Source organism: Etheostoma spectabile, chromosome 18 (genome assembly GCF_008692095.1).
Source record: "Etheostoma spectabile isolate EspeVRDwgs_2016 chromosome 18, UIUC_Espe_1.0, whole genome shotgun sequence".
Lineage (NCBI taxonomy): Eukaryota > Metazoa > Chordata > Actinopteri > Perciformes > Percidae > Etheostoma > Etheostoma spectabile.
The window spans coordinates 22895887-22904717 of record NC_045750.1 but is presented as its reverse complement, the minus strand read 5'-3'; the positions used below and the strand labels follow the sequence as shown (position 1 = coordinate 22904717).

General features: G+C 41.1%; 1 protein-coding gene across 1 annotated transcript in view; it reads left to right on the top strand.

Moving 5' to 3' along the window:
- nrxn3b (neurexin 3b) overlaps positions 1–8831 on the top strand; it is a 324175-nt gene that overhangs the window by 103040 nt on the left and 212304 nt on the right. Inside the window, exons 9-10 of the mRNA XM_032543642.1 lie at positions 842–1280; positions 5583–5966. Of these exons, the coding sequence (XP_032399533.1) occupies positions 842–1280; positions 5583–5966 (823 nt within the window). The remainder of the gene's footprint in view (positions 1–841; positions 1281–5582; positions 5967–8831) is intronic.

Below are 8831 nucleotides of genomic sequence, written 5' to 3'. Positions count from 1 at the left end.
CAGCGCCCGGGTCACCTGTGTTGATTTACTGTCAAATCTTCCAGGATTATCGGTAATCCCACAGCAGTAAAATCAGTTTGCTGACAGCTGTGCTCCCCCTAACAGTGTTGCTGTTTCCTGCGCACACACTGCCCTCATATAACAGAAAAAGCCTGTCTTCCTTTCGTGAGAAAAAAAAAATAGAAACATTAATTTTCTGCCTCAATGGATTCCAATTGACAATATTCTACTCTCTCTTTCTGTGGTATTTTGTTGTGTTTGACTATGATGTGGGGCTGCTTTCTGCTTTTGTGGATTAGGGGGTTGGAGCAAGTTTATTGTGGGTGAATTAAGTAGAATATTGTCAATATTCTCACAGGGTCACAGATGCTCATTTTTTGACCCCATCTTCATGAATACTGCTGTTTTTGAACATCACAGAGAATGACTCACTAATAATTTAGCAATCGCTTCTCGCACTTCACGCTCAGTCGGCAGGTGTTCAATCTAATGAAAATACAGTGATGCATTTATGTACAATCTCCTTTTCATCTTGGAGAAATTGGAGTTGAAATAGAAAATGACTGAGAAACAAATTGGGCCACACACACTTTAGAAGATATTAGTTTTATCGATCCAGCTGTCCTCGAAATCAGCAATATGGAATATCACTAAAGTATGACGCTATGATATTACAGTTTGCATTGGAGTGCAATTCTGCAGTGGCAAATTATCCCCTACTGGAAAAAAAACTAAATGAAAAACAAATCCCTCCAAGACAAAATTCACACTGAGGTATATCATCTTTACACTTGCATGCACGGCATGATCAATATCCCAAACATTTGTATTTCTTCCCCAGGTGGTGTACAAGAACAACGATATCCGGCTGGAGCTGTCCCGCCTTGCCCGCATCGTGGACCCCAAGATGAAACTCCAGGGTGACGTGGTCTTCAAGTGTGAAAACGTTCCCACCCTCGACCCCATCAACTTCGAGACGCCGGACTCGTACCTGGCCTTGCCCAAGTGGAACACCAAACGCGTAGGCTCCATCTCCTTTGACTTCCGCACCTCGGAACCCAATGGGTTAATACTCTTCACCCACGGCAAGCCCCAGGACCGCCGGGACGCAAAGGGCCAGAAGAACAACAAGGTGGACTTCTTTGCGGTGGAGCTGCTGGAAGGGGGGCTGTACCTGCTGCTGGACATGGGCTCCGGCACCATCAAAGTCAAGGCCACACAGGCTAAGATCAACGACGGCGCCTGGCACCACGTGGACATCCAGAGGGACGGCCGCTCAGGTAAGCATGGAGGGGAAAGGGGAAAGGGAAGGAAGGCAAAAACTGCTTCGATAGCTGAATTTGTGCATGGGCCGATACTGAGTACCGATCCGATACCAGTGTGTTAAAAATAGTTTTTTTTAGCAGCTGTAAACTACAAAAACATGAACAAATACATACAAAGAATAAATGCCATAGAACTTTGTTTTTTATCTATTCAGTCATATTCTTGCATTGCCAGACCTTCCTCCACAACGCTGCGGAGGAGGGTTTGGCTAGTCCTCACAGCATTCCGGGATGGGAGAAAAACATGATCTGGTTTATTGGCATTTCTTTAATCCAATCACAATTGTCTTGGGCGGTGCTAAGCGCCAGATGGAGCAACGGCGCCTCTTTAAAATAGCTTCAGGAAGGAACTTGTTTTGGTGGAAAATGTGTACGCTCAAACTCAGTTAGTCTAGCTAGCTGTCTGTATTTAGCTGTTAGAGATCTGAGGAGCAGTTAACCATAGTCCTCAGAAATCCAACAAATTATCAACGCAAAGAAATCGGAAAGAAACGGATATCTGGCCGGAAAGAGTGACATCCAACGGCGTTTTCGGCGGCACCAAAACAATCCCAGAAATAAAACTTAGTGGATATAGTCAGTGATAATAACTGAAATAGAGCATCAATGAACAAATCTAAAAATTGCTGTGTATGCTTCTGTACATAGTAAACAGCCGTTTTATCCAAGGCTAAATTACTTGGTATCGGATCAACGCATAGACTTGCGTTCTCACCGACACCAGAATTTTAGGAAGTATCGGAGACTTTCCCGATACTGGTATTTATATCGGAGCAACTCTAGCCAGAAATCCATTTTCATTTGGAAGTCGTAACTGAAATTTTGCAGATTTTCTTCAAGCTACCTTTAGTCACAATGTTTACGATTAGTTAGAAAGTTTGTTTCTGTTTAACATCACTGTCACAGGTTGTTAAACTGTGATCAGCTTGGTGTGGTGGAAAAGCTCCGGGGGTCTCTCGTTTTTCATTTCTCTCTCTTTTTTTTACACACAAACGCATAGTTAAGAAAGGCTTCGATCAAGAAGCTGAACTCCTGGCTCAATTAAAAATATGTAGCCTTTGGCTATGCTGTATATGAATTTATAGGCAGAGCTGACAAGGCAAAAATTGAACTGCTATACAGAGGGATCAAACCAAGGGAAATAACAGTGTGCTTCCTTTGCAATATATCCTAAAATACTGAGTGAAGAATGACTAGTACTTCCTGCAGTATTGCTGCGGTAACTTTGTTATAGATTATCATTCCTCTTTTTGGGGGGAAATAAAAAGAAAATCCAGATTTGTTTCCATTATGACAGCACTTCATGTATTAAGTATTACAATGCATGAGGTACTGTAGCGAGAAGTCTTTAAAATGTCAAAAATAATAAATGCCCATCCCCCCATGCCTGTCACTACACTAGCCCAAAGTGCTGTTTTAAATGGTCAAACCCAAAGGTATTTCATTTATAATATAAACAACAAAATTATAGATGTGAGAGGCTTTTACCAATATAATAAAGTTTTGTATTTTTAGCCATGCTGGCAGCATTATAATCCCTTTAACCTCAGCTGTACTTTGTGTCTAGTGCTAAATTGCAAGTGACAGCATGCCAATCAATCATATCATTGTCACTGTGAGCATGCTAACATGTGATGTTAGCATTTAGCCAAAACGACACTGTGCAGCATCACATAGCCTATGGCATGGCTGTAGACTCTAGCTTAAAATAAACTTATAAAAATGGCCATTTATTAATGTTGTAATAGTTGACTAACAAATCAACTAATCCTTAACAAAAACTGACAATAAAAAGTTTTCTTCGGAATACAAAATATAAATAGGAAATATGGAAATAATTTTCACTATCATCACTTTTGCACAAACTTGCAAGACCATTTTCTTCCAGATAACTTTACCATTCTATGCTACTATTCTATACTATTGCGCAGCCTGTTAGTTTGAATGACTTTTCCCTTCCGCATTCTGCAAAGACCCGCCTTACAGTATTCTGCCTCTGATTGGCTAGTACTCATTGCCTTCTTGACAGAATGTGGCGCAAAGGGAAAAAATACCGGCTCAGAAGATGATGGCAGGCTTAATGCTGATTACCAAGAACATTTTAAAATGGCACTTCATATTAAGTTGGTTGCCGGCCCCTGCTGTAGACTCACTCTAGCGTCCACAATGGAACTGCACCAGCTGTAAGACTTGTTGTTTCAGCTTCTTCCTCACAACCCCAGAATTATATAAACTTCCTCAATATATTAATTTCAGCCGGGATTTATTGCCGGGATGAAGCCATAATTCTCTCTAGATAGTTACTGACTCTGTTTCCCCTCGCTTCCTTCCATCTGTATGTCCTCTGACCTCAAAACATGGCCACATACACAGAAAGTAGTAGAAGATTATATTAGAGAAAAGGGTTAGAAACTTCTGTTGCCTAGAGCTGCAAAACCCAACACAGTCTCTGTATTAGGTGCGATCCTCCAGAGAACCAGGGTGTGTTAGTCGGCGCTACAGCCTGTGTTATATATCAGGTTAGAGCAGCCAATTTAGCGGCGTGTCAGAGCTCGCTGCTTTGATTAATCACCGGCACAGCCCCCAGTGCGATAGCAGAGTAGAAAGTAGGATTTTCACTGGGAAAAAGAGGGATGTGACAGATATATGGATAGCAGACTGAGGGATGGTTAAGAACAGGCATAATCACACTTGTGGCTTGAGTGAAATGTTAATGAGCTGCAAGTGAATTCAATTTCTTGTCCACAAAGATATCCAGCCAGAATCTCTCTGTCTGGCTGCAACAGACTATATAACACAAGTAAAATGTGACAACTTGTATTACGACGTTTGCGGAATGGCTAAATTTGAAGTTTGTGTAAAGACCGTGCTCTTTTCAGCTCCATCTCAGTGTGGGCTAACAGAGAGGTGCAGAGAGAGGGAATAATTGTAAAACAGAGTAAAGGTAAACCCTCTTTTTCTTCTTTCTTTAATTATTTAGGTTTCAAGGCCCAGTCTATGATTATTATTTAATTGCAAGTGTACATCCAGAATCAAGAATCAAGAACTTTATTTGTTTTCACACATAGGAACTCTTGTGCAGTAGTTACTCAGAGTCAAGTTGAGTTTAAAAAGACACACAAAGCATTTACGTTATAAATAAAATGTCACAAAACTAGTAAAAAGTACCAATAAAAATAAATAAATTGCATTCCTAAATTGCAAAAAATATAAATGCATATTGCCCTTGGCCCCTAAAGACAACCCCTTATAAAGATATTAAAGTGCACGGTTATTATTAAAAAATAAGTAAATAAATAAGATGCACAGGTGTATTGCACAGATATGTTACGTTACACACAGCAAAATATTTCATTTTGTTTTGGCCAAAAGTCTCACTTGCAATTTCTGGTTTATTAATGATCTTGGTTTTAATTAAAGACTTGCTTTACTTAAACTTCTAGTTTGCTTAAAGATCTCGCAATCATTTAGTTTTTTACTTCCATAAACCTTGTTGCATCAGCTTTGTCTTGATGCATAGATAGTATGTTAATTTGGGTTGAAAGGATGTAAATTATATTTAAAATTGCCTCATGGAACATACAGAGACCACACAGAGATCCTATGCCAGTGGAGTGCTTATTTTGTTGGATGCAAACTTATTTCTTCTCTGACTGTTTTTTTTCTGCCCTCTATTCTGTAATTTGCACGACTCAAATAGAGTTCTCTCATCCTGAAGAGGGTGTTTCAGAGTTGACCTAATCAGACCACGTCATCACAGACACAGACTTTTTTTTTTTAACAAGTTTGTTGCTCGTGTTTACCAGCACCTCCAATTTCTTAGAGCTTCTGGTTGCAAATTATCAAAGATCTATCTGCATTTTTACCTAATATTCAACAAATAAAAGGGGCTTGTTATTCTCACATTCACTCTGACAACATCATTTGTGTTCAGTCCTAAAATATCAGTGCCACATATTGAAAATTGAGGGCAATACATGTCACTGGCTTTCAGTGGAGTTCCTGTTATTTCAACCAAGCAAGCAAGTGTTCTCTTCTGGCAGCGAACTAAATATGGCAGATCACTTAGTAGTAGAACATTACACTTGATTTAAAAAAAAAAATCAACCAGAAACAAGATCTCCAAGATTATCTCACTCCCCCAACAGTCTCGTTAAAGCATATAATAGGAGTAGATTATATGACATGCTGACATGTACATTTGAGCAGTGTAGGCCAGTATTTACAGTAATAATGAATGGATTTTTCTTCCTCCAGGCATCATCTCGGTAAACAGCCGCCGGACCCCTTTCACAGCCAGCGGGGAAAACGAGATCTTGGACCTGGAGGGGGACCTTTATCTGGGTGGTCTGCCTGACAGCCGGGCGGGCCTGGTGCTCCCCACGGAGCTCTGGACCGCTATGCTCAACTACGGCTACGTGGGCTGCGTCCGGGATCTGTTCATCGACGGGCGCAGCAAGGACATTCGGCAGATAGCTCAGTCCCAAAATGCAACCGGTATCAAGTCTTCGTGCAGTAAGGTGACGGGGAAACAGTGCGACAGCAACCCCTGCAAGAACCACGGAGCATGTAAGGAGGGATGGAACCGCTTCGTCTGTGACTGTACTGGAACTGGCTTCTGGGATAGCACCTGTGAAAGAGGTGAGACTTCTTTCCAATAATTCCTCTCTATCTGGCAAATGTGTTTTCTCTCTTGTATTGATCATTTTAAAGTCGTTTTGGGTTTGTCAGAAGGCTTATTGACGTTTTTTAGTAAAGGGCTTTTACTTACGAACTCCTTTTATGTGCTAAGAAGAAATCTATGTGGTCGGTGTGCTTGTGTGTTTTACTTTCTATCGATATGTCTGTGTGCAAAGTAGGTTACAAGATGCAAAATGTTAACAGTAGTGATGAAGTAGTTTGACAAAGTTGAAATATCTTTTCTGGTATCCGACAGATGGTTGTAAAGTGGCAGTGACGTTGCCACTGTCTACTAGCGTTAGCTTTTCCAAGCAAAGTGGACACTGCTCTGTTTTAGCAGACAGCCGGAAGTGTGACTTGGGACACTTCCCTCACAATATTTATGGAAGCTTTGCTGAAAGATTTAATAGGATTTTCTGCGCAAAGTGGCTTTGGAAAAGCCTTTTTTCTTTTTTTGCTGGGGAAGGTTCTGCAGTGAAATTTAACTTCTTTCTACTGGTGAATTGGCCTCTCCTTGTCTGGATTTCAAGAGCTTGGACGCATTAAGCTTTTATGAGACGGCGGAGAGAGGGACGCTCCGAGCTGTGGGAGAGTATGTTATCAGACTATTGTTCAGATTGTCCTTCACTTTTTCACTATTTTACAGAGATTTTCGGGGTGAACTCGTAGGCTTTAGAACTTGGTGTGTAAAGTACCATACTTTTAGGAGGAATAATGAGTATCTGGAGAGTAGGTCGTTACAACCAGACTGTAGAAGGCCGGCGGGATGATAACATGTTGTTAATGACTTAAGAAGAATAGAAATCAACATCTGCATTACATTGAGAAAGGTCTGTCTTATAAACTATTTAAGACCGAAACATTTCACTTCTGTGTTGTTAATGTGCTGTTTTTAAATAATGAAAGATAGAATGTAGAATGTTATGTAATGTGGAGTACATGTCCTGTCCTGAAAGAGCTAAACTTCCGGTGGGAGCCCAGTTAGGAAGCTGGGGCTGTCTGATCGAGTTAACCTAGTCTCAGCCGAAGTGCAGCTATCTATTTTAGTAGCACTCCCATGATATTAGCACAAAGATGAAGAAAAGGCAGCAGCGTACTGCCTAGGAAACTCTCCACACTCCAGAAACACTCCAAACCGAGCCAGTGTGCCTCCCTGACCTTCTACTCGCAAGAAGAAAACATTAAGTCATATGTCCCTAATGCTCCACACACTCATTCTTCTTTGGTCCTGTTTTGCTGCCTGCCACAGATCGGCCTCCGAACGGTCGTATCTCTGCATTAGGGGAGTGCTGTTGCCGCTGGGTGATAACCCCATGGGGCCGCATGACTGCCTTCCACTTCTGGAGCTGCGGAACAAAGCTTCAGTCTGTTCAGCAGTTGATTTTTGACTTTACACAGTGAGACTTGAGGTGTGTTAAAATGTGCTGATGTTGCTAATGCTGTCGTGACTAAATTCATGCCTCTGCATTTTATTCCCTCGGTTCAGATACTGTACTAGCTGAATCCCTTCTCATCAGTTTACTTGTTTGTAAGTACAGTATGTTGCTACAAATTGAGATAGGGCTAGACAGTATAGTGGCTCATTAATACATTGATTAACAAAAGTTAATCTGCAACAGTTTTAATATTAAATTAATCCTTAGAAGGGCACTTTTAAAAGTCAGTTTAAAAGTCATGGGGTAGTATATACTACCCCTTGCATGCACAATGTATTAGAGCTTTGAAAATAGCTGTTGGAACCCGATTGGTCCTGGACCGACCCTCCAGGTTTGGACTGGCATAATTTCTCAAACTTCCCCCGGGCTTGAATCAGGTTTTGCCGGTGTTTCTTTTTTTATACAGACCTTATATTCTGTGTAATGTCATGAATACTGTATGGGCTGTGTATTGCTGTATGTATGACTGCCTGCTGTTCAGAAATCATGTCACTGACAGCAGTTGCGTAGAACAGTTTTGAGACTGCCTCACATTAATGAGGAGAAATGTAATACTGTACATTTTCTATTTAATATGACATGTGACAGTTTTTGGGCTGTGCTGCACTCCCAAGACGGTACATCTTGGACATATACAGTACTTTGCAAAAGTCTTAGACAGGTGTGAAAAAATGCTGTGAACTAAGAATGCTTTCAAAAATATAAATGATATTTATTTTTTATCAATTTACAAAATGCAAAGTGAGCGAACAAAAGAAAAATCTAAATCACATCAATATTTAGTGTTACTACCCTTTGCCTTCAAACCAGCATCAATTCTTATAGGTACACTTGCAAAAAAGTCGGCAAACGCTGAGGATCGTAGACGCAGTGGTCGGCCGAGGACACTTAGTGCAGCAGATGAAAAACACATCAAGCTCATTTCCCTTCAAAATGGGAAGATGTCCAGCAGTGACATCAGCTCAGAACTGGAAGTAACCAGTGGGACCCAGGTACACCTATCTACTGTCTGGTAGTCTGGCCAGAAGTGGTCTTCATGGAAGAGTTGCAGCCAACAAGCCATACCTCAGACATAGAAACAAGGCCAAGAGAATCAAATATGCTCAAAAACTTAGGAACTGGGGTGCAGAAAAATGGCAGCAGGTGCGCTTTACTGATGAGTCAAAATTTGAAATATATTGCTGTAGCAGAAGGCAGTTTGTTCGCTGAATGGCTGGAGAGTGCTACAATAATGAGTGTCTGGAGACAACAGTGAAGCATGGGGGAGGTTCCTTGCTCGCAAGTTTGGCGCTGCATTTCTGCAAATGGATTTGGAGATTTGGTCAGGATTAATGTTATCCTCAATGCTGAGAAATATAGGCAGATACTTATCCATCATGCAATACCATCA